At 47.2% G+C, this 27336-nt stretch overlaps 1 protein-coding gene across 1 annotated transcript; it reads left to right on the top strand.

Moving 5' to 3' along the window:
• The first annotated feature begins 17555 nt into the window (after positions 1–17555).
• LOC127313972 (uncharacterized) lies at positions 17556–18416 on the top strand. Its single transcript, XM_051344443.2, has one exon. The coding sequence runs from the start codon at positions 17689–17691 to the stop codon at positions 18175–18177; it is 489 nt and encodes a 162-aa protein (XP_051200403.1). The 5' UTR covers positions 17556–17688; the 3' UTR covers positions 18178–18416.
• Positions 18417–27336: the final 8920 nt, after the last annotated feature.

Genomic DNA, 27336 nt, shown 5'->3' on the forward strand with positions numbered 1-27336 from the left:
GCGACGAAGTCTGCCAGCAGGGGGAGAGAAATTCGCCCCCGGAGGTCCATGAGCCAGTGGTCTCCGTTGATGGCATCTGCCACCGTCCTGTTTTTGCGCCTGGACACTTCGTAAAGCAGGGGCCATCGCTTCCTCAGTGGTTCCCCGGACCAGTTGTCAGACCAGAAGCTGGTTGCCAGGCCGTTGCCAATGGTCACCTCAGTCATCGAGGCGAACAAGGCTTGGTCGGAAGGGGAGGGCTTCTCCAACAGGCCCTTCCAGGGCTTGTCCGCCCCGGTCTTCGCAAGCCAAATCCATCGTAGGCGGAGGGCGTTATTGAACCGTTTCAGGTCAAGCACCCCAAGGCCGCCCACCTCACGCGGCCGACAGATTAGCTTCCAGGACACCTTGCACTGGCCAGGGTTGCAAACATCTGATGCCGCCCAAAGCCAAGCCCGTCTTAGCTTGTCGATTTGCGCCACCGCCCAAGCAGACAGGGGGTGCGTCGTCATGAGGAAAACCGGGAGCGCCGAAAGGACAGCCCTAAGCAGGGTGAGCCGGCCCGCCTTGGACATAAGCTTGCCCTTCCAGTGTCCAAGTCGAGCGGCGATCTTGTCGATGAGAGGTTGGATGTCGATCCTACGCAGGCGGCGCAGCGATAGAGGCATGCCCAGGTAGGTGCATGGCAGCGAGGTGATCTGCAAGCCACTCGGCTGCAGGATGGTGTCGATGTTGATGCCGTCGCATCGAATGGGCATGGCTTGACTCTTGGTGAGGTTGACAACCAGCCCGGAGACCTCACCGAAGACCTTCAGAATTGCCTTTGTCACAGCAACCTCTCCGGCGGTCGGCTTGATGAAGAGGGCCACATCGTCGGCGTAGAGGGAGCATCGAATGGACCCCGCGAGAGGCGACAGAATGCCCTCCTCGGTGGCCAAGGCGAAGATGCGGGGAAGCGGCTCCATGGCGAGGAGGAACAAGAGCGGTGACAGGGGGTCACCTTGCCGAAGGCCTCTCCGGTGAGCGATGCTGGCACCCTCCTCCCCATTGAAGAGCACGCGTGAGGAGGCTGTAGACAGGAAGGCGGCAATCCAATTCCGCCAGCGCACCCCAAAGCCGCGCACCCGTAGCATATCCAGCAAGTACGTCTAGGAGACCGAATCGAATGCCTTGGAGATATCGAGCTTCATAAGAAGCGATGGCGTCTTGGAGCGGTGCAACCGCCGAAGAAGAGCCCGAACGTAGGTGAAGTTATCCTGGATGCACCGACCTTTAATGAAGGCACTCTGCTCAATGCCCACAAGCTCATCGATCCTGGATGCCAGCCTTGTGGCGAGGACCTTCATGAACAGCTTAGCGAAACTGTGCATGAGGCTGATGGGGCGGTAGTTCTTCATGGAGGAGGCGTCATCACATTTAGGCAGAAGCACCATGTGAGAGACATTGAGCAGGTGCAGGCCAGCAAAATTGCCATCCACAATTTGCTGAAAGGCTAGAAGGATGTCCGGCCCAACCAAGTCCCACGAGGCTTTGAAGAAGTTGGAGATGAAGCCATCGGGACCAGGAGCCTTGTCCGACGGCATGGCCTTAACTGCGTCGTGGATCTCAGCAAGGGAGAAGTCCGCGTCTAGCGTGGAAAGGTCAAGGCTAGGCAGCCCGAGGGATTCCCAGTTGAAGGTGGCCGACGGCAATGGTGTCGTGCCCAGGATGGCATGGAAGTGCGCGTCCACCACCTGCCTCTTCTCCTCCTGAGAGATGGCATCCGTGCCTCCTTCGCGACTAAGGGAGTGGATGAAGTTCTTGCGTCTTCTACCGTTAGCTTTAACGTGGAAGAAACGGGTATTGGCGTCCCCAGCGCGCAGCCAACACACCCTAGACCGTTGTCGAACCCGAATGCGCTCCAACACCGAGAGGCCAAGGATACGGGACTTCAGCTGATGCCGAAGGTCGGTCTCGTCCGCCGAAAGAGCTCTGAAGTCTTGCGCTGCGTCCAGAAGCCTAACCGCCTCCTCGGCCCGGAGGAGCTGAGCTTTGGTGTCGCCGATGCGCTTCTTGTGCCAAGCGCGAAGAGCGCAGGCCGTCCGGGAGAGCTTCCGGTGAAGGCGAGTAAGCGCATTGAAGTGGTTGCAAGGCTGGACCCAAGCATCAGCCACCGTCTGCGCATAACCCTCAACGTGCGGCCAGAACGCCTCGAAACGGAAACCACTGTAGCGCTTAATCTTGCCCGCGCAGGACAGCACCAGAGGGCAGTGGTCCGAGATCGAGGAGGAGATAGCTGTTAGCTGGGCGTTGGGGAAGGAGGCGTCCCAATCCACATTACAGATGGCCCGGTCGAGACGGACAAGGGTGGGCGGGTTCTGCTCATTGCTCCAAGTGAACCGCCGGCCCACTAGCTTGATGTCCTTCATCTCCGTGATGTTGAGCATGGCCCGAAACTTGGCCATGAGACGCCTGTTGAGCCGATCGTTGTTTTTGTCCGCTGCGGATATGATGACATTGAAGTCGCCGACAATAAGCCAAGGGCCAACGACAGGGTGCCTCAACTCCTGAAGGTCATGGAGGAAGGCCTCCTTAGCCACATCGGTGTCGGAAGGTCCGTAGACATTGGTGAGAGTCCAAGCCGGACCACCGGCTCTGGAAGTGAAGGCGGCGGTGATGGAGTTGTGCGCCGAACTAATGAGCTGGGCATCATATCTATCGGGGTCCCAGGCGACCAACAAACCCCCTCTGGTCCCATCGGCCGGAGAGGCGAAAGCCGAACGGCAGCGATAGCCCACCGACTCAGCCCGGATGGCATCGGAAGCGTCAGACAGCTTCGTCTCTTGGAAGCAGATGATGTCACAGGCGGAACGCTCGACGACCCCCCGAATCGCCGCCCTCCGCGCAGGGTTGTTGAGTCCGCGCGGGTTCCAGTCCAGGATTTTCAGGTCAAGATCCATCGGAGACTAGGCACACAACAGGGGGGCGCAAGCGTTGACGAAACACAAGGCACGAAGATAACTTCCACAACCACGACCGAACAGAGACGGTTACAGACATCCGGAGCTAATCTCGACGGGGATTTGAAGACACAGCACAAGCGAGGGCCGTCGGGCTCGCGACGCACGCACACATGACGGCTACAGCAGCAGGGGTCCGAAACTGGGGAGGCCCTCTGCGACACAGACAGCAGACAATCTAACATGGAGATGGCAGGGCATCAGCACAGACACGTAGTGCCTAAGCCTCCATGTCCAGGATGGACAGGAGCTCGTTGTCCGGGAGAGCGATCCGCGCGCCCTGGAGCACGCCGGTGTCGAGGCGGATGCGTGCGATCTCGTCAGCGTCCAGAGGCGAAGAGCAAGGCGGCTCGACGGCCGCCGCCCCTCCACCGAGCCCCAGCGCGACCGTCGGGCTCTCCTCGAGGACGCACGGCAGGGGCGCGCCCGCCCTCCTGATGCAGCATGTGCGAGAGGAGCGACGGGACGGCAGGAGCTCCCCCTTCAGCTTCTTGCGCCGGCCAGCCCTGGGCTTGGGAGCATCGACCGGCGGGATGGCGCCCATCACGGACGGCGGCAGCATGCTAAGCACCTTGGCGAGGAAGGTGGTAGCACCGTCGACCTCCATCTCGCCAAACTTGGCCGCCAGCAGGTCGAGGACGTCATGGCCGGCGTGATCGGCGCGCGCGCCGCGGCCGTCGTGGTCACCGGCAGGCTTCTCCAACAGCGGCGCCGTGGCCACCGGAAGCTGCACCCCAGGTCCAAAGAGGACCTCTCCATCGGTGTCGCCCAGGACGCACGGCAGGTCCGCCTCCAGGCCCACCTCCTGGCCAGGGGGCAGGTGGTCACCCAGCGCCTGCCACGCCGGAGATGCCCATCCCTGAGCTGCGTCGATCTCAATGGCCACGGGGTCGGTGCGCGAGAGGTCCTGCCAAAACGAAGCAGGGTCAAACCGCACAGGGAAGATGTCCACCTCCATGGGCAGAGCAGCAGCCTGCAGCAGCTCCGGCTCTGGCCGGCGAAACTCCGCGCGCGCAGACGCCAGAGCGGCGCCAAGGGACGGGTCCGCCACGGAGAGCACCGCCGGCACGCCAGCAGCGCTAGGCCTCACAGCATCGGCAGCGAAGGAGTCAACAGGCTCCTGGGAGGCACCATCCTCAGCGCGGCGGCGCCCGCCGCCACCTTGACGCTGCTGCTGGCGGCGGTTATTGATGTTACCGCCGCCGTTCCTCTGCATCCCACCCTGGCCGGCGCGGCCAAGCAGCGCGTCGCGCCAAGGCCGACGAGGCCGGCACCCGCCACGGCCAGGTTGGTCGTCGTCATCATCACGATCGTCGCGGCGTCGGGGGCCGAGGCGAGCCTGCATGTCGGGCGCGTCGTGGCGCGCCCTAGGGCTGGCGTCCTCCATCCCAAGCCTCCAGTCGAAGCGCTCCGTGGGCACATGCGCGTCGAGCAGCGCAACCTCTGGCGAGGGGATGCCGGAGGCGCGGCTGCTGGGCGTGTGCCGCTCCGCCGGCGAGAAGTCCTTCGTCTTGTCAAGGTGGATGAGCAGGGGCTCGCGCGTGTCCTCGAAGCCCTCCTCCCGGGGCGTGCCGTCGGGGAGGGAGCAGCGCATTGGCGGCGCCGCGCCCAAGCGCGTGAGGAAGGAGGCGTCGCAGGTGCGCGGGATGTTGATGACCCACAAGTAAAGGGGGTGTATCGTAGTATCTTCGATAAGTAAGAATGTCGATCCCAACGAGGAGCAGAAGGTGTTGACAAGCAGTTTCGATGAAGGATTCACTGTAAATGCTCACAGACAAGTATTCAGGGGGTTTTGATGTAACAGTTGAATAAAGTACGAGTAAGTAAAGTGCGAGAGTAATAATTGCAGCGAGTGGCCCAATCCTTTTTAGCACAAAGGACAAGCCGGTTTGTTTACTTATGATGACCAAACGTTCTCGAGGACACAAGGGATTTTAGTCTAGTGCTTTCGCTACATACGGCTAAATAATCTTCATTGTTATGATAAGTGTTGTGTGGGTGAACCTATGCTAATGTACCGCCCTTCCTAGGACTAATACATACTTGTGATTATACCCCTTGCAAGCATCCGCAACTACAAGAAAGTAATTAAGAATAAATCTAACCACAGCCTTAAACTCTGAGATCCTGCGATCCCTCCTGCATCGATATACCAACGGGGGTTTAGGTTTCTGTCACTCCGGCAACCCCGCAATTAGCAAACGAATACAAGATGCATTCCCCTAGGCCCATAAATGGTGAAGTGTCATGTAGTCGACGTTCACATGACACCACTAGAAGAATAACACCACAACTTAAATATCACACCATTGAATATTACTCAACCATAGTTCACTACTAACATTTAGACTTCACCCATGTCCTCAAGAACTAAACGAACTACTCACGAGACATCATATGGAACATGATCAGAGGTGATATGATGATGAATAACAATCTGAACATAAACTTGGTTCAACGGTTTCACTCAATAGCATCAACAACAAGTAGAGATCGATACCGGGAGAGTTTCCCCTATCAAACAATCAAGATCAAACCCAAATTGCTACGGCGGTGACGGTGTCCAGCGGTGATGACGGCGGTGATGATGGTGGAGATGATGATGATGGTGATGGCGATGATGTCCAGCTCGATGACGGTGACGATGGCGTCGATTTCCCCCTCCCGGAGGGAATTTCCCCGGCGGATTCCTGCCCGCCGGAGAGCTCTTTTCTCTCTGGTGTTCTCCGCCCCGCAGAGGCGGCTGTAACTCTTCGCGAGGTACCCTCTGTGGCTTAGGTTTTCGGGACGAAGGATTTCGCGAAGAAAAGGAGGCGAAAGGGGTCGTGGACCCCCCAAACCACATGGCGGCGCGGCCAGGGCATGGGCCGCGCCGCCCTAGGGTGTGGGCCCACCCTGGGTCCTCCTGGCCCCTCCTTCTGGCTTCCTTCATCATCTTGAAAAATAGGATTTTTGGTATAATTTCCTTCCACAGTTGATCTTCCGAAATATTGCGTTCTGACGATGCTTTTTCCAGCAGAATCCTGGCTCCGGTGCTTGATCCTCCAATAATGATGAAACATGCAAAATAGATGAAATAACATAAGTATTGTGTCCCAATATGAAATATATCAATGAATAACAGCAAATTATGATATAAAATAGTGATGCCAGCTCTTTTTGCAAAATTATTGGATAAGCGGATGAAGCCACTAGTCCATTGGTGGAAGTTGCCCAACAAGATTGAAAGATAAAACACCACATACTTCCTCATGAGCTATGAAACATTGACACAAATAAGAGATACTAAGTTTTGAATTGTTTAAAGGTAGCACATGAAGTATTTACTTGGAATGGCAGAAAATACCATGTAGTGGGTAGGTATGGTGGACACAAATGACATAGGTTTGGGTTAAGGTTTGGATGCACGAGAAGTATTCCCTCTCAGTACAGGTCTTTGGCTAGCAAGGTTAATTAGCAAGCATAAGAGTCGAGGGAAACAAACAAATATACATATGATAGAAACAATCATGCATCTTCCTTGTAAGCACAAACAATCTTAACTTCAGAATAGTAAGCTATGAGCTAACAAGAAAGACAATGAAACATCTACATGTATTTCTCTTTTCTACTTAAACCTCAAAGTGTTGTTGCTATTGACCAATGCTAAGTTTGCCAAAACCAAATAGATTTATTCAATGCTCCCAAAGTGATACCAATACTAACAACAAGGTAAATCATATAATAGAGATTGCAAACTAGAATAGGATGTGCAATATGTAAATGATAAGACTTCTCATTAATATTCCATAACGATAACTCACACCAAGGGATACATAGACAAACAACTAAAGAGAGATACTTCCAACTGCAACCCATCTTATATGATAACTTCCCTACTCATGATATGACACTACTTGACAATAAAAGTAAAAGGTAGTGATAATGTGATACCGCGGCACTCCCCCAAGCTTGGAACAAACCAAGGGGATGCCAATACCGATGATGAATTACTCCTGCGGAGATGGTGGTGATGAACTCCCGTCATCAGACTTCCAAGGAAGAGGCTCTCCATCAAGAAACGACATCTTGGTCTCGGGAATCCTGAAACTAGCAGCACGGCTTATGTATTTAAACCTGTTTTCATACTCACAGTTCTGATTCTGAACGTCGTAGAGTTGTGCTTGGAGCTTGTTGGTGGTGTCGTGAAGTGAGAGGATGTCGCTCCAAAGCTTTGCAGTTTCCTTCTCATGTTCAGCAATGAGTTTAGATACAATCCTGTGGAAGATATCCACCTCTCGCTCAGCCATCTTCTTGTACTTGAAAACCTCTTGTTCTAGCTTCTCCATCCTGTCTTCCAGGCTTCCTTCTCCTTTAGGACCCTGGACATCCTTGACCTGCAGTTCTCCTCCAACGAGCAGCAACTCCTTGGGGTGCATCCTCAGCTCCTCCATGTACAAGTTGCCAACATCCTTGCTGGAGTTGTCCTTCGGAGTTTCCGATGAAGACATGATAGCTCTAGATCTGAAACAAATCCTGGCAGAAACAGCTCGAAACAAAACACGTCGAGAACACGATATACGGACCTCCAGGGGTCCGGGGGATTATATAGCAAAAATTTTCACAACAAACGGAAAGTACCAGATCGAAACAGAGTCGGAAAGGGGCGACGGGGCGGCCAAACCATAGGGCGGCGCGGGCCCTGGTCAGGCCGCGCCGGCCTATGGTGCCACGCCCTCGTGCGTCCTTTCCACTCCGTTTCGAACTCGTAATTTTTCATATTTTCCAAAAACAGCGAATATATTGTTCGGAAAGTAAATTGCGTACTTTTCATTACCAGTACTGTTACCTATTCAAAGTCGAGTTCTGGCGGACTGTCAATTTGCCCTTTGATGAAAGCTTCCGGTGTTTCCACTTGAATAATATCAACATCAACATTATAGGAATCACCTGAGATATAATGCTTGAGTCTTTGTCCATTCACCACTTGCGTAGCATTGCCTTGGAGAGAGCTAATTTTGATTGCTCCTGAACGATACACCTCCTCGACAACATACGGTCCTTCCCATTTCGAGAGTAATTTCCCTGCAAAGAATCTGAGACGAGACCGATACAATAGGACTTTATCCCCAATATTAAATTCTCTTTTGATAATCCTCCTATCATGCCATTTTTTAACTTTCTCTTTAAAGAGTTTAGCACTTTCATAAGCTTCATTCCTCCATTCATCTAGAGAACTCAATTGCAACAACCTCTTATCACCGGCAAGTTTAGGATCTTTATTTAATTCTCTAACAGCCCAATAAGCTTTGTGCTCTAGTTCTAAAGGTAAATGACAAGCTTTCCCATAAACCATTTTATAAGGTGACATTCCCATGGGATTTTTATAAGCAGTTCTATAAGCCCAAAGTGCATCCTTCAATTTACTAGCCCAATTCTTTCTAGTTTTATTAACGGTCTTTCCCAAAATAGATTTAATCTCTCTATTTGATAATTCTACTTGACCACTAGTTTGAGGATGATAAGCGGAAGCAATTCTATGATTAATACCATACTTAGCAAGAGTTTTTCTAAAACCTCCATGAATAAAATGAGAACCTCCATCAGTCATAATATATCTAGGTACTCCAAATCTAGGAAAAATAATATCTAAAAGCATTCTTAAAGAGGTCTCACCATCAGCACTTTTTGTAGGTATAGCTTCCACCCATTTAGTAACATAATCAACAGCAACAAGTATGTGAGTGTTACCTTCCGAAGACGGAAAAGGTCCCATGAAGTCAAATCCCCAACAATCAAACGGTTCAATAACAAGAGTATAATTCATAGGCATTTCATTACGTCTGGAGATATTACCAACCCTTTGGCATTCATCACAAGATAAAATAAACTTTCTCGCATCCTTGAAGAGAGTTGGCCAATAAAAACCTGATTGTAGAACCTTTTGCGCGGTTCTTTCTCCGGCGTGATGTCCTCCATAAGCACTACCATGACATTTACTCAATATTTCTTGTTGTTCATATTCGGGAACACATCTTCGCATAATACCATCCACTCCTTCTTTATATAAGTGTGGGTCATCCCAGAAATAATGCCTCAAGTCATAAAAGAATTTCCTCCTTTGCTGAGCTGAAAAGGTCGGAGGCAAGTACTTGGAAACAATAAAGTTAGCATAATCAGCATACCAAGGACTGTCTCGCGAGCTCACCTTTATTACAGCCAATTGTTCATTTGGAAAACTATCATTAACAGGAACAGGAACAGGATCATAAGCAATATTTTCCAATCTAGACAAATTATCAGCAACAGGATTATCAGCACCTTTCCTATCTACAATATGTAAATCAAATTCTTGCAAAAGAAGTACCCATCTAATAAGCCTCGGCTTAGCATCTTTCTTTGTCATAAGGTATCTAATTGCAGCATGATCAGTATGAATAGTAACTTTTGAATCAACAATATAAGATCTAAATTTATCACAAGCAAAGACTACAGCTAATAATTCTTTTTCAGTTGTAGCATAATTTCTTTGAGCAGCATCAAGAGTTTTACTAGCATAATGAATAACATTCAGCTTTTTATCTACTCGCTGTCCAAGAACAGCGCCTACAGCAAAATCACTAGCATCACACATAATCTCAAAGGGTAAGTTCCAATCAGGAGGTTCAACTATAGGAGCAGTTGTTAAGGCTTTCTTAAGAGTTTCAAAAGCTTCCTTACAATCATCATCAAAAACAAATGGTACATCTTTTTGAAGAAGATTAGTAAGAGGCTTTGAAATCTTGGAGAAATCTTTAATAAATCTCCTATAAAACCCAGCATGACCAAGAACACTACGAATACCTTTAACGTCCCTTGGATAGGGCATCTTCTCAATTGCTTCAACTTTAGCTCTATCAACTTCAATACCTCTCTCAGAAATTTTATGTCCCAATACAATTCCTTCATTAACCATAAAGTGGCATTTCTCCCAATTAAGAACAAGGTTAGTTTCTTCACATCTCTGCAAAACTTTATCAAGGTTTCGCAAGCAACTATCAAAAGAATTCCCATAGACGGAAAAATCATCCATGAATACCTCTACAATACTTTCACAAAAACCATGAAAAATAGCAGACATGCATCTTTGAAAAGTAGCAGGAGCATTACATAAACCAAAAGGCATGCGTCTATAAGCATAAGTTCCATAAGGACAAGTAAAAGTGGTTTTCTCTTGATCTTTAGCTTTAACCGCAATTTGTGAAAACCCAGAATAACCATCAAGAAAGCAAAAATGAGTATTTTTAGACAATCTTTCTAGCATTTGATCAATAAATGGTAAAGGGTAATGATCTTTCTTAGTAACTTTATTAACTTTTCGAAAATCAATGCATATTCTATACCCTACAACTACTCTTTGAGGGATGAGCTCATCATTATCATTAGGCACAACAGTCATTCCTCCTTTCTTGGGAACGCAATGCACAGGACTAACCCATCTACTATCAGCAATAGGATATATAATACCAGCTTCAAGAAGTCGTAATACCTCATTCCTTACCACTTCCTTCATCTTCGGAATTAGACGACGCTGATGTTCAACAACAGGCTTTGCATCATCTTCCATATTAATAGCATGTTGGCAAATAGAAGGAGAAATCCCTTTCAAATCATCAAGAGTGTAGCCAATAGCTCCTCGGTGCTTCTTCAATATTTCCAATAACCTTTCTTCCTCAATCCGAAAGCTTAGAACTAATAATAACAGGATATATTTTCTTATCATCAATATGAGCATATTTAAGATTATCGAGGCAAAGGCTTTAAATCAAAAACAGGATCTTCCTTTGGTGGAGGTGTTGTACCCAAATCTTCCACCGGTAAATCATGCTTGAGAATAGGTTGGCGAAGAAAAATTTCCTCAAGCTCATCTCTTTCTTTCCTAAAAACTTCACTCTCGCTATCCTCCAAATGTTGCTGCAAAGGATTGTTAGGAACAAGAACGATAGATGCACACTGTTCCATTTTAAAATCATTACTAGGCAAATCAGCTTTATAAGGAGTTTTAGTAAATTTAGAGAAGTTAAACTCATAAGATTCACCAGCAAATTTAGTCAAAATTTTCTCTTTCTTGCAATCTATAATAGCTCCACAAGTATTTAGAAAAGGTCTACCAAAAATAATAGGACAATAATCACTAGCAGCAGAACCAAGTACCAAAAAGTCAGCAGGATATTTAATCTTACCGCATAAAACTTCCACATCTCGAACAATACCAATTGGAGAAATAGTTTCTCTATTAGCCAGCTGAATAACCACATCAATATCTTCAAGTTCACAAGAATCAATTTCGTGCATAATCTCCGTGTAAAGCTCATACGGAATAGCACTAACACTTGCACCAATATCACATAATCCATAATAGCAATGATCACCAATTCTAACAGATAGCATAGGAACACTAGCTTGTTTGGGTTTATTAGGATGTGAAACAATATTAGAAGCATCTTCACGAGAAAATAATATGACCATCCTCCACATTTTCAGTCACAAGATCTTTAATTATTGCAACAAACAGGTTCAACTTTTATTTGTTCTTCGGGTTCTACAGGTTTCTTTTCACTTTTATGAACTGCACTATTTAGAACAGAGTACTCCTTCATTTTAGCAGGGAAAGGAGTTTTTTCAATATAAGCTTCAGGAATAATATGATCAGCAGTTTCAACTACAACACATTTATTAATAGACGAATCAATTTTATCTTTATACGGTTCATGATACTTATCAAAATTCTTCTTTGGCAATTCATAATGAGAGGCAAAAGCTTTATAAAGATTTGCAGCAACTTGAGAATCAAGACCATATGTAGCACTCATATTACGAAATTTATCGGTATCCATAAAAGCTTCAATGCATTTATAATCATAAATTATACCGATTCTCTATCCTTGTCGTTCTCCCAACCTTCAGTATTTTCTTGGATCCGATCAAGAAGGTCCCTTTTAAACTCTTCTTTGTTGCGTGTAAATGATCCAGAACAAGAAGTATCCAGCAAGGTCTTGTCTTGAAAAGAAAGTCTTGCATAGAAATTATCAATAATAACATTACCAGGAAGCTCATGAATGGGGCATTTGAGCATTAAAGACTTCAATCTCCCCCAAGCTTGGGCAATACTCTCTCCATCATGAGGCCAAAAATTATATATGCGATTCCGATCCTTGTGAATTTCACTTGGAGGATAGAACTTAGAATAAAACCGGGGCACAATATCATTCCATTCAAGAGAATCCCCATTATCCAGTAATTTATACCAATGCGCCGCCTTACCAGACAGCGATAAAGAGAATAGTTTCTTCCTCACTTCATCCATAGCAATACCTGCACATTTGAATAAACCGCATAATTCATGCAAAAACAGTAAATGATCACCGGGATGGACAGTTCCATCCCCTTCATAGCGGTTATCCATAACACGTTCAATAATTTTCATAGGTATTTTATATGGTATTACTTCCTCACCTGGCGCCTCATCCACTACCGTTGTAGTAGTAGTAGATTTCCCAAATAAAAATTGAAGAGAAGATCTCTCCATAATGACTTATAGCAGCAGGCAGAAATAAAATCAGCACAACAAGAAAGGTTTTCCTTACCAATTCCACTTACCAATAGCGCTTCACTCCCCGGCAACGGCGCCGGAAAATAGTCTTGATGACCCACAAGTATAGGGGTGTATCGTAGTATCTTCGATAAGTAAGAATGTCGATCCCAACGAGGAGCGAAGGTGTTGACAAGCAGTTTCGATGAAGGATTCACTGTAAATGCTCACAGACAAGTATTCAGGGGGTTTTGATGTAACAGTTGAATAAAGTACGAGTAAGTAAAGTGCGAGAGTAATAATTGCAGCGAGTGGCCCAATCCTTTTTAGCACAAAGGACAAGCCGGTTTGTTTACTTATGATGACCAAACGTTCTCGAGGACACACGGGATTTTAGTCTAGTGCTTTCGCTACATACGGCTAAATAATCTTCATTGTTATGATAAGTGTTGTGTGGGTGAACCTATGCTAATGTACCGCCCTTCCTAGGACTAATACATACTTGTGATTATACCCCTTGCAAGCATCCGCAACTACAAGAAAGTAATTAAGAATAAATCTAACCACAACCTTAAACTCTGAGATCCTGCGATCCCTCCTGCATCGATATACCAACGGGGGTTTAGGTTTCTGTCACTCCGGCAACCCCGCAATTAGCAAACGAATACAAGATGCATTCCCCTAGGCCCATAAATGGTGAAGTGTCATGTAGTCGACGTTCACATGACACCACTAGAAGAATAACACCACAACTTAAATATCACACCATTGAATATTACTCAACCATAGTTCACTACTAACATTTAGACTTCACCCATGTCCTCAAGAACTAAACGAACTACTCACGAGACATCATATGGAACATGATCAGAGGTGATATGATGATGAATAACAATCTGAACATAAACTTGGTTCAACGGTTTCACTCAATAGCATCAACAACAAGTAGAGATCGATACCGGGAGAGTTTCCCCTATCAAACAATCAAGATCAAACCCAAATTGCTACGGCGGTGACGGTGTCCAGCGGTGATGACGGCGGTGATGATGGTGGAGATGATGATGATGGTGATGGCGATGATGTCCAGCTCGATGACGGTGACGATGGCGTCGATTTCCCCCTCCCGGAGGGAATTTCCCCGGCGGATTCCTGCCCGCCGGAGAGCTCTTTTCTCTCTGGTGTTCTCCGCCCCGCAGAGGCGGCTGTAACTCTTCGCGAGGTACCCTCTGTGGCTTAGGTTTTCGGGACGAAGGATTTCGCGAAGAAAAGGAGGCGAAAGGGGTCGTGGGCCCCCCAAACCACATGGCGGCGCGGCCAGGGCATGGGCCGCGCCGCCCTAGGGTGTGGGCCCACCCTGGGTCCTCCTGGCCCCTCCTTCTGGCTTCCTTCGTCATCTTGAAAAATAGGATTTTTGGTATAATTTCCTTCCACAGTTGATCTTCCGAAATATTGCGTTCTGAAGATGCTTTTTCCAGCAGAATCCTGGCTCCGGTGCTTGATCCTCCAATAATGATGAAACATGCAAAATAGATGAAATAACATAAGTATTGTGTCCCAATATGAAATATATCAATGAATAACAGCAAATTATGATATAAAATAGTGATGCAAATTGGACGTATCAGATGTCGTCGGGGTTGCAAGCCCAGCACCAGACATAGCATACCTGGGCATCATCGAGGGCTTCCGAGCGGTACTCGAGGACGTCGACCTTGACGGAGGAGCCCAGCACCTCCTGCATGACATCCTTGGTCCAGAAGTTGAGGGCGACGCCCTCCACCGCGACGCGGCAGTAGAAGCGCCAGACGCGGTGCGACGCGCGGATGGAGGCCTGCTGCCACGGGGCCATGGTGAGGGCAATGCCCCGGCAGGAGACGACGCCCGCGTCCATGGCTTGGTCCCGGTGCCAGGACATGTCGAAGCGGGCGAGGAAGCAGCCAGGCCGGAGCTTGGACACCTGGAAACGCTCGGCGGGGATGTTGCAGTCACGGGCGATGGCCCTGGCGACGAGGTCGGTGGAGAGGTCGTTGCGGCGCACAGACGCGGTGAGCACGACCGCCTTGGAGTGGAGCAGCTACGCCGCGCTCTCCGTCTCTGGCGTGCAGACGATGACCGCCGACGATCTTGTAGGGCGCCGGTGCGCCTCACCAGGGCGGGCCGCCATGGGCCTAGGCGGAGGAGCCTCGGCTGAGGACAGAGGCCGCAGACGCTCGGCAGCAGTGCGGCACGGGGTCGGCCCCGCGCGGCACTCCTTGGCGATGTGGCCGCTGCGGCGGCAGGAGCGGCACCGGACGGGGTCGCGGCAGTCGGAGACGTGGTGGCCGGGGCTGAGACACTTGAAGCATTCCCCCCGCACGCGCTTCTTATGGAGGGGGAAACGGGAGCGCCTCATCACGCCGGTGGCAGGAGGGGAGTTGGGGCGTGGCCGAGGGGCGGCCGAAGAAGGTACGGGCGGAGAGCGCCTTCGTCTCCTCGAAATCACCAGTTGCCAATCCGAGCGTTGGCCATGAATGCCATGGGCAGGAGGGGCAGGTGGAGTAGATGCACGCGCAGGCGACGACTCCAGGAGCGGGCCGGTCCGAACGACCATGGAGCGCACGCGCAGCTGGCCACCATAAGACCTACCTTGGATAGCCACCGGTCCGCGCGGCGCCGCAGAGCCATTACACCCCGGCAGGCTAGCTCCAGCCGGCGGCGTAGGGGGATGGGGGCGCTCCACGCCCGAGGCGGCGCAGATCTGGATCTGGCCGGGATCTCCGCTCCGCCCATGGGATCCAAGGCTTGGCCAGCTGGAGGGGGAGCGGGAGCGGGGGGCTGCGGCAGGGGCAGCAGCAGGAGGTGAGGTGGCCGCCGCAGACCGAGTGGTCGGCGGCGAGGGGCTGGTGGCTAGGTAGGTGGCCGCCGGGGGCAGCGAGCGGGAGCGGGGGCGAGCGTGCTCCATCCTGTTTCCCAGAGATCTCATTTCGCCCCGTTCATGATTTAGTTTACTGGAAATAGCCCAAAGTTGTTGATTTTTGTGAGGTGCCAAGGGAGGAGGGGTAAATTTATAGTGGAGGATCAGCTAGGACCAAAGATTACCGCTAAAGATATGGACTGTACTGTTTAGGACCAGCCTTAGCTGTCCGTATCTAATCTTTGGCGTCCATTTACAACTTTTAGCTTTTCTTTCATATAGGATTAGGAGCTGCTACCCAGCGTGATCCATGCATCATTACACCACATATTTTCATTATTTAATAATAAATAAATAAATATAGTTCCATATATCCGGGTCGTGGACTGTACCACACTGCTTGATTGAATTGTGGATTGATCCTAGTATCATATACAAAATGTGAAAATAAATAATTCAGTCTCATACACTTCAAGGTTGTTGTTGGTTTCCACCCAAAGAGATAGAAAAAAAAGTTCCATTACGTAGGTGGCACATAGCCTAGTTAACCAAACTGCTATATAATCAGTTACATCCTCCATTTCAAAATAATTGAATTTAAGCTTTTTCATAAGGCAAACTTCTCAGAGTTTGACTAAAATTTCAGGAAAATGTACTCTGACTTAGGTCAAAATTAGAACATTTATTATTTTGAAATAGAGGGAGTACATGGTTGTTGTATTTAGTTTAGAAATTGGTAAAAAAAAAAAGGTTCTAGTCACGAGGGAAGTACTCGAGGATCCATCTACGAGTTACTTTTTTACGTATCCAAAATATATGGCCCGTAATTGGAAAAGTATATGTAGTTGGAGATGTGTTTCACAAGCCTCTCAAGTTCATTAAAAAGAAAAGAAAAAAGAACAAAGTATGGGGGAAATAGCAAAAAACACTTCATTTTTCATGATTCTTTTGTATATTGAAGGGGAATGATATGTTGTACACCTGAGAAAAACTGCCGTGTTTAGCAAAAAACACTTCATTTTTCAGATCTGGTCTCACGCCTCCTAGCTGCACCGCCTCATGCTAGATCTGGTCTCGTGCCTTCTAGCCGCACCGCCCTCCTGGAAGCTCCTCCTCCACCGGTCTGCCACCACCCTAGCTTCGCCTTGAAGGTTCGTAGCCACCACCCCACTCCTAAGTGCATGGCTCGACGCTGCCTCGCTCTAGGGTTGCCAGCGCCTTCTCCGTGGTGGCTAGTCGCGGGGTCACCGACAAGGGTGGTGGGTGATAGTGGTGGTGGCCAAATGAAGATGCGAGGTCTAACTGGCTAATGGGGTCGGTTTTGTTTTGTGAAAAGAGAGACAGAGAAATGAGGAAGAGGGGGACGGAAGAAGAGGTAATAAGGGGAGCAGGCGTTCATGTGGGCTCGCTCAGGTAACCGCGTGTCGCGTGTCGAAATGGTCACCCGGCTGTATCCCCTCACCATTAACAACCAGTCCTGCTCCATATAATTTTTGTTTGCTCGTTAGAAATTCGCTGCAGATGCAATCTTCGGACATGACTTTGGATCAACTACAAAACTGTTGGGAATTTATATGGTCTATAAACATGACATCGACTATTTTTGCTAAAACAAAACATGTATCGGCAAAAGAAGAAGGGGCGTACTGATGGCAAGACTGCCTATTCCTTCACAGTCCACCTGTTTAGAGCATCCCCACTAGTTGGCGCTCCTCACGTCCAAATCCGGCGAAATTTTCGTCCGGATTGGATCAATTTTTGGCATGGGGGGCAGTATATTTCCAGTCGTGTGCTCCCCAAGCGGCGTTTCTCGGGGAAAAAGAGGATGGCCCGGGGAGTTCGGACGAAAGAGGAGACACGTGGGCGTGGGCGGTTGGTTTTGCTCCATCCGGAGTCACCGAGCGCTCCCCGGGGGGGCGGGGATGGCGTGGGATCGCCGGATGAATTTAGGCCCAAATCCGGACGAAATCGAGGAACCGGGGGCGCGACTGGACCGGATTTCGCCGTCCGGATGTAAAAAACGGCTCGTGGGGGGCTTCTCGGGGAGACGAGTGGAGATGGCTCTTACAGTTGATGTGTCAATGCTGGAACTGGAATCAATCCCATTCCGAGTCTCTCCATCCAACTGTCCCAAGTGGCCCAACGCACATAAAAGCCCTCCTGATCTCCTCCAAGAGAACAATCAAAAAAGCGAGACCAGAGACAGACCAGACCGGCGAGCAGGAGAGAACTGAAAAAGCAAGAAACCCCAAGCAAGACATCCGGCGATGGCGTCGCAGGCGATCGAGGAGCACCGCGCGGGCGCGGACGTGCACACCGCGGACTGCGAGGCCAGGGCCCGCGAGTTCCTGGTGGAGCTCGGCCTCCCCGACGGGCTGCTCCCGCTCCCTTCCCTGGTGGAGGTCGGGTACAACCGCGCCACCGGGTTCGTGTGGCTCCGGCAGAGCCAGTCCGGCGGCCTCACCCACACCTTCGACGCCATCGGCAAGCAGGTGTGGTACGACGCCGAGGTGACGGCGTTCGTGGAGCCCGGCCGGATGCACGGCATGACCGGGGTCAAGAGCAAGGAGATGTTCATCTGGGTCACCCTCTCCGAGATCGTCATCAGCCCCTCCGGCACCAAGATCGTCTTCCGCACCCCCGCCGGGCTCGGACGCGCCTTCCCCGTCGCCGCCTTCCAGCTCAACCCGCCCGCGCCGGCGCCCGAGGGCCAGGAGGCCAAGGCCGCCGACGGCGAGGGCGCCGCCGCCAACTGAATTGATCTGGTAGTCGTCGGGCAAGTCAAGGAACGGCGTGTGCTCTAGTAACGGTAAGCAGTTAATTTCGTTGCGAGATCTGGTGGTGGCGATCGCGGCGTCGCTGTGCCAACCTGTTAGTCCATTGCTCTGCTCTACTATCTGTGGCCGGTGTGATGTTGATGGATGGTCCGGAAATAATCGTTGTGCTCTTGTATGGTTTGAGATCTGAATTGTTGCTGTGTGCTGTTCTTGATTCAGTTTGATGCATTTGCTGCCGCTTCTGGCAGATCTGAATTTGCTAGCTGTTGATGTGTGAGACGTGTAATGTTATGCCATCTTAAGGTGCGATCTCCGGGTAGAAATCTACTGTAGAATTAGTCCCTGTGCAGCAGTCGAGTGTCCACTTTGAGATCCAATTTCAGGGGAAGGAGTAGATTATTTTGCAACCGGTGAGAAAAGGGTGAAAAATCCATGTATAACGGTCGGTTGAAGTCTGCAACAGTAAACAACAGTACTCCCAAGGTTTTCCACCTCGTGCCCTGAGTGGCTGACACTGGGAAGCAAGCCCCACCCGCAGGCGTCAACCAAAGGTGGCGGACGGTTCAGATGTAAAATTGGTGGTGTATATAGCTTTCAATGGCAGCTCTGAATTTCAATCCGGAACTTGTTCTCAATTGAAAGGATGCTTCTGAGCATTGTATAAAGCTTGTTTTTTATACTAGCGAGGTCGGCGACAACTTTGTGAAAATATAGCAAAACTTTTGTAGGGCGATCAGTCAATCTATAGGGCGAAACAAGAAGTCAGGTTCAGCCTGGGATTGTTTTTTTAAAACCGAAATACAGGTCCTAGCAGTTCAATTCAAACTGCTAGAGCTGTTTTTATTTTTATCAAAATACAGGTCCTAGCAGTTCAATTTAAACTGCTAGAGCTGCTTATATTTAGGAACAGGGTAGTATATTTCAAACAAAAATTATCGGTAGTCCAACAATCCACTTTTTTGTTCCATAGATCAGCATAGGAATGTGCAAAGGCCTAAACGATGCACATAGAAAGAATCACAAGGTACACTAACGCGGGGGTTTGCCTGGGCTCGCTGAGATATACCTACAGATTTTCTCATTGTAATAAGTTCGGTAATTTTTGTTTGGAAAACTACAAATGTAGCTCTGGCTATATTTAGGCCATTTTATTTGAAAATTATATTTTAAAGTTCCAAAAGTATCTAGAAATTATTCTAGATGCCGATGACGATGTATTCTACTAACGTTCAAAATGTCAACTCAAAACAGTTTGCATTTTGGGCCACATAAAAATGAAAAAAATCTGACAATATTTGAAGGTTTGAAAGTCTGCGTTGGGTTCACTACTTCGACTTTTCACTTGTTACTTTTGCACCGCTTAGAATACAAGGTATTTAATTTAAAAATTTACACGTTTCTATAACACAGAATTACCTACATCTAGGAGAAAACTTAAGATTTTTTAAAAACTTGAAAATGCCATACATTTAACTTAAAAAGCAAGCTACATGTACCTCGATGCTCGATCTATGCAAAAGGACCGGAAATTCAATTCGGCTCCCGGGTTTGTATGCTCCCTCTACCAAAAAAATCATAATTCGAAGTGTCGAAAAAATTTGACAAAAAATTCTACACGTACATCTCCATAATATATGTGTGTTCCTCAAGTTTCACAAAAAACCAACATTTTTTGTGGTCTATGTAAAAAAGAGAAAATTTATCTTGTGAAAAGCATTATTTTTTGCACTGAAATTTGTCTTTTTACACACATCAAATAATAAGACAATTTTTTATGAAACGACTTTGTGAGTGTGTAGCATGTGAAGATGTACGTACAAATTTTTCGTTTTAATTTTTCTGAAATTCAAAATCCGTGTAATATGCATTTCAAAATAGTGGGAGCATATACACTCATGTTCCGAAACACCACTCCCCAAAAGGACCTACTATATTATGTTTTGTTCTTTTTGGAAACCCATGTGAGGTGCGGTATCTTCCATATCATAGAGATTATCAGATTAACGTGGCCTCATTCATTAGTTTTGGTCCACTACCGTTGAGGCCGCTGTTACATGGACCATGGCAATATCTATTATACTTGGTGCGGGATAGTATAACAAAGGGCCACTTGCTCTGGCACCCCATGTGCCGGCCCATTTGACATGGGCCAATTTTTCTTTTCTGATTTCTCTCTCTCTCTTATTCATTTTTACAAAAAAAATCCTTTTAATCTTTTTTCAAGACCACATCCCTAGTAGATGGACTTGAGCAGGCAAGTATTCCACGTGCTATCCCTTATGCCACGTACTACATATTATATATTTTATCCATTTATTTATTATAATTTTATAGCAAATAATGACTATTGAACTATTGAATTAAACAGATAATAACGGCTAAAAAGAAATAACCTAGAATGGGTCAGAGGCGATTTTCAGTTCAAAGCTATTATAGCCATTAAATTCCTATATTGGTCCATCATGCAAACTATTACCTCAGTTTTGAAATATAAGCTTATATTTCGAAATAGAGATAGTAATTGTGGTTAGACAGACGAGGAAAGGGGGTTCTAAGAGTGGATTCCCCGTCCCTTGCGGGTGCTACTATACACCACCTATAACGCACGCGCCCTATGTCGGCACCGCTTGAAGGGTAGTCTTTGTGGGTTACTCAAAAGGCTTTCCAATAAAAAATAATTTAATTTTACAATAAATCTTAAAAAAATATCAAGTTCCTATTTATTTATAGGTAGTCAATTTAGTGGTGTACAAAAAAATTGAATGTTGATTTTTTTTTGAAAACTAATACTATTCATAGTATGAGTAACATAGGTAGTAACATCACACAACCCAAGAAGTTTTGTTGGCATGGCATGACAATAAATGAAGAAATAGAATGAGATGGTAACTAGCTATGTTATCATAACATCACACACCTCAAAACAAGATGAGTCTATAACATAATAAATAACATAATGCATGAACTACATATAAATTACTACTCCCCACTATAGGGTTAGTAACATGACATATTTTTTGAAATCAGTTATCATTTATTGAATCCCATGAACTTTTTTACAATTTTTTTGTACATTCATTTTACAGATCATATGTACAATCATGATGCCCTGCGATAGGTAGGTGGGATCAATCGTGCAAGGTGTGCTTGTTTCTGCTGGGAGGTTCCTTATTAAAGTCGGAGCTTCCTAAGTACTCGTCGCATTAGGTCGATTGTTCGATATTGGGCGTTTGAGATCTAATGCATCTCTTTTGTGGTAAGGGCCTTGTTGATGGTCCTCTGCGGTGAAGCTGGAGCTCGCCGCACAAGAGGTGTTGAGGATGACAGTTTCCACGTAGACCTCGATGACCATCTTCTCGGAGACATGGAGTCTTCATTGTGTAGTTTTCGTCTGGTTTTCCCGCCGATTAAATATACAATTATCTGCTTTTTAACAAACTAGCACAGCGGCCCTCTCAAATGCGAGGGTGTCATCTTGAGTTTATTCAGAGCATTGAAAAATAACATCATTACACCTCATTTTGAATTAATTTAGTGAAATAACTTATTTTATCCAACTTAATTAGCAAAAGACTATTTCTTACCTACTTTGGCTTTGTCAATAAGAAACCTAGGTAGTTAGAGCGAAATAACTTGGTTAAGGTTAAACCTAATTTGGATCAAACTAAATTAGTATGTAAACTACCAATGTTTTTAAGTAAATAGTGACATGAACACTGTGACTTCCCTAATCCTACAGAAAAAAATGTTGTGCAATGCACAAAAAATATCGTGTAGATAACTATACGGACATACCGTTTGCAAAAAAAACTCGCACTGATTCATATTTAAGCAGCATCTTTAGGAAACATTTATATTAATTGATCGTTGCTTTGTAAAACATGATTCATGTTACATAAGTATTGCACATTTTAACCTCAAAAGTTCAACTCTTGCACAAATTGAATATGTCACATTATGAAAAATATGTACTTAATAACTTAAAGAAATTGTTTTCGAAGAGAAGCGATTTATATTTGGAACATACATAAGTGAACATTTTTTTCGAGGTTTTAGCTGACATTTAGATGCCATCGAATCACATTAATTTACACGAATTTATGGTACAATGGAAGAACTCGATTATTCATAAGATTGCTACAAATAATAGATAGAACTGCACAACATATCGGGCACACATTTGACGATCCAACGTCGCATGCCACTAACCTAGCTCGCCAAAGGCCCGTCGACCATACATCCAATAACCTCGGGCCCATCTCGGTAGCTCAATTGTCTCTATCGGGATTTTCATAGTTGGAGTCATCATACGGATCATATGACATTACCGGTGTATGCTAAGAGGTTGTGTCTTCGAGTATGATAGGTGTCGACTTGATCAAAGCGGTTGCCAATATGCCCGAAAGATGGTGTCGTTTATGCGTTGTGTAATATGTCAGGTGCGCATTTGCCGATTCGACACCGCCGGCCAGTAACCCGGATCGGCGGAGGCCTATCGACACTACAACTGACAACATCAGGGCCATCTAGATAGCTCCATTGTCTTCCTCGAGTTCGTCATAGTCGAATTTATCGGAGAAACCAGACGACATCATATGGTTTTATCCTCGAAGCCTCCGTCTCCATCTCCATTCCCTTCCGCGGGATCATCGTAGTCAGAGCTACCGTATATCTTTTAAGTATATAATTAATAATAGATAGATAAGTGAACGCCTCGCCAAGATTATGTTGTCTGGTGGCGGGTAGCACTGGACGAATCTTTGAATTACATATCCATCGGAATTATTCTTTTGTAAGACGGTGAACAGGATCAAGTTTTTTCTTGAAGTATGTATGAGTTACATACACCGTGTGAATATTAGAAAATTCACCCATGCATATGAGGAACTCTGGTTCTTGCCTTTTCACGTGATCAATTCTGTTTTTTCCACCAAGTAAGGGTCCACTAACGTGACAACTGAATTGGTGCATCTAAAAGAATATGTACATATATATGTTACGTAAAGACGTATAATCCTGGACGTAAATTTTAGATCTAACTGACTAAATAATTAGAATGATGTGGCTTAACGTAGGATCTCTATTTAGAACCATGTATTGTGCTTTTAGTATATAAAGATGGACTGAGAATTTGGACCAGTTAAAGAAAACTATAATCCTAGCTCGTGCTCAGTTCCAGCTGTTCTTATTACGATTATCGGAAGCATTTGAAAACGCGTTGATTCACTGAGACCCAACAATCATGGAATGTTCTTGGTAAAGATAGTACAGCTGACTCATTCTTTGGAGTGCTCTACTATGCTCCAGCTATAACCTGAAACCTGCACTTTAAGCTTATATAATGCAACACTCTTGTTGCCAGTGGTCAGCAAGATCAGATGCCTCCGCACTAGGCTAACATCACCAGATCTAATTAATTAGGTAACGCTATCCTGTGCAATAATGCTTCTAATCAACCAGATTAATTAGGGTGCTTAGATAGCTCACAGTATGCATCACGCATCTGTTCTTGCATCTCACGTGCCCACTTGCTGGAACAAACATCTGGAAGATGATGCCACAATAAAATTTTGCATGGTTTCGGTCAGAAGTAAAGAAAAATCTGGGAAAACTCAGAAGAATATGTGCTCTAAATGGAGCTTTGGCAGAGGGAGAAAGGAAGCCCTTCACATATTCGATATGTTCCCGTCCAAGAAAGAAAAATCTCAATGATTTCGCCGAGTCACCCTCATGGACGGTACGATAGAAGCCTATTTTTTTCGCGAAAACGTAAAAGTCTTGCGTTTCAATGCATTGATAGAAAATAAAGGTTATATGTACAAGTTTAAGGAAGACCACCCCACTCCATACAACTCAACCCAAAAGACCTAATCTAGGGGAGAAGTTGCCGAAAACCCCGGGCACCCTCGTCCGCCCACTGTTGCGCCTCGGCCTTGATTTCGTCAAGCAAGGATGCAACTGAGGGACGCGCGTTGTCGAAAACCGCAACGTTCCTGTGCTTCCAAATCCACCACGCCGTAAGCATGATGAGCGATGAAGTACCCTTGCGCATCTGGCGAGGGGCAGTCCGCACCACCAGCGACTACCACTCCGCGAAGTCACCCTCAACCGCCGGAGGCCCCATGGTGGACCGGATCCACGAGAGAACCTCAAACCAGATGGTCCTGGAGAAGGAACATCCGGTTAGAATGTGCGCCATCGTCTCCACAGACTGGCCACAAAGCGGGCATCTTGCCGCGTGAGGCAATCCTCATCGCGCAAGACGCTCGCTCGTCCAACACCTGTCGAGGCAGGCCAACCAAATGAAGAACTTCACCCTAGGCGGCGCCCAAGATTTCCAGTTCAGGCTCCAGGAGCTTGATACTATTGCCCCCTGGAAGAGAGCCTCGTAGAGCTAGACGAGTAATGGGAATCCATCGTCCAATGCCAAATCAACCTGTCCTGGTCTGTCGATAGCAGCATGCCCCTAAGCCTGGTCCATAACTGCACATACTGCTAGAGGGTCAAGGCACTTAGCGTGCCTACTATGTCCGTCACCCAGCTGCGCTACACCGGCGCTTCTTGCACCGTGCGCATCTGTATGCGCCGCTTCGGGATGGGCGCGTAGACTTCCGGCGCCACCTCTTTGATGGACATGCCATCCAACCATTTGTCTTCCTAGAAGAGAGTGGATTCTCCATTGCCGACCACCACGAAGGTGGAGGCCGCAAATACATCCAACTCGACCTTCGAGAACTGCATGCCGAGCCCACGCCAAGGGCGCTCGGGGTCAGTCCGCATCCTCCATAGCCAGTGCACCCGAGGCCGATGGATGTGCGGGCAAGGTCTGGGATCCCCAAGCCGCCATAGAGCAGCGGGCGGCACACCCTAGACCAGTTTACATGGCAGTGACCGCCATTTACCTCCGCCCTACCAGCCCAAAGGAAGCCACGTAGTATCTTATTCACTTGCTTAAGTGCCTTCTTGTTAAAGCTGAGCACCATGAGCTAGTGTAGCGGTATGGCCATCAGCACTGATCGCCGAGAGTCAAGTGCCTGGCCCGGGGCACCATCGATACCTTCCAGGTGGGCAGCTTGTCAGCCACCCGGTTCACCACGCACTAACTGGAACGCCTCTCTGGTAACCGGCGGACGGAGAGAAGGAGTTCAAGGTAGTTAACGGGGAAGGGTGCCAACTGGTACGATAGAAGCCTATGTGTGGATCGATCAACTAGCTAGCTTTGATCGAGTGCTCTAGCAAGCAAAGTAGCTTTGACCTGTGACACCACCAAGGTTCTGCACATCGTCAACTGACAATTGGCTCCCCTCCAGCAAAAGAATAGGCTAACTTTTGGCTAGCAGCTAGCTCGAGTAGTACGCATATAGTAGGAGGTTGACACGACAACCCTGTTTATGATCAGTCGCCTCTGATTAGGGCAATATTGACACTCAGCATGGCTGGGCAATTAACTTCAGTTAGTTTCCGTATCCGTATGATTGTTCCGTGTACCCGTTGGATACTCACATTATAATTGACCTAACATATCTTCCGAGGGAGCTGTTGGATGCTGACGTGAACATTGAAAAAGTTCCAATATGTTCATTAGGTACACTTACGTACAGCACGAAAAGCGAGTGATGCCTAACATAAGGCCGACCGCACAGATCACTAACCAACGGAGTGCATCAGGAACTTTCGAGACGGATCAACACCTATTCATGTTGGATGCGGCACGTATGTAGGTTGTAGTTTTGTGCACTTTGTGATCGATCTGATCTTTGAGCCATGCTCCGGTGCTCCTCCCGGAGTGAAATTGAGGGGTTATATTCGGGTTTTTTTTTTTCTATCTTGGGTTTCTTGAAATCTATATCCAGCTTATATATATCCATCTCATTTGTATAGATACGGCATCTATATGTCGCGTTAGAAAAAAGAGGTCACGAGATCAGGTAACCATTCCACTAGCCTAACTACCGTCCCATGTTGTGCATGCGTGGTTTTGAAACCTGCTGGCTGCGTACGCATCTGCTGGGATCCGACGATGGCGTCGCCGAATGACGGAATCGCTACACCGACAGACATCCTGCTAATTAAAGATGCTACACGCGCCAGTCGTCTCCACCATCGCGAGTGATATTGTGGCCGCTCTGGACCTGTCAATCCATCGATGGAGGGTACACTCGTACAGGACAACGCGGACCATACGGGCCACGACGGGGTTGTACGTACATGTCAGATTTTTTAATTTTACGATCATGTCCCCGCTTACGAAGGGTATAGAAAGATCTCCACAGTTCTTGTTTTGTCGCGAACAGAGTTTTGCCAAGCGGGAGCACCGAAGCAGAAGTGATCCTCTCTATTAATAACATTAATTGTTTTACGAGCCCTGTGCTATCACAGCAAGGGACAAGAAAAAAAGGTTTGCTTCTGGTAAAGATTGCAATATATATGTTCAAAAATTCAGCTCCACACAAAGAAGGTGTTGCACCTCGTCAACTAAGAGCATCTCCACCGATGCCTCCTAAATAGTCGCTAGCAGGGTCGCAACACTGCTGTATAGGGGCGTCGACAGTGCATCCTTTATTTGGGGACGATGTTCCCACACCGGCGCCTCCCATACGGTGGCCTCCAATTTTTTATTTCTTTTTACAATATTTTGAAACAACATATCAATTATATTTTATTCATACTGTATTCAATTATTCATACAATCACACAAATAGTACTTCAATTATTCATACAATCAAACAAATAGTACTTAAATTATTCATACAATCAATCAAATATAAATTAAATTATTCATACAATCAAATAAATAGAAATAAAATCATGCATTGTTGGCGGTTCCTCTCCTCGCCCACAAATACGCATCTAGATCCGCCTAAAGTTGAGCATGGACACCTGCATCTCGAATTTCATTATGCATGTGAAGAAAAGTGGCAAATTCTTAGGGTACATGCTCCACCTCAGCAAGAGGCCCTTGATAATCAAATGGTTGATCATCATTCACAGGTTCGTCACGCTCGCTCTCGATGATCATGTTATGCATGATCACACATGCGTTCATCACCTCCCACATATGAGACTCGGACCAAGTGAGAGCAGCCTGACAACGGCGAAACGCGCTGAAGCACCTCAAAAGCATTGTGTTGTTGCAGA

Source organism: Lolium perenne, chromosome 7 (assembly GCF_019359855.2).
Source record: "Lolium perenne isolate Kyuss_39 chromosome 7, Kyuss_2.0, whole genome shotgun sequence".
Classification (NCBI taxonomy): domain Eukaryota; kingdom Viridiplantae; phylum Streptophyta; class Magnoliopsida; order Poales; family Poaceae; genus Lolium; species Lolium perenne.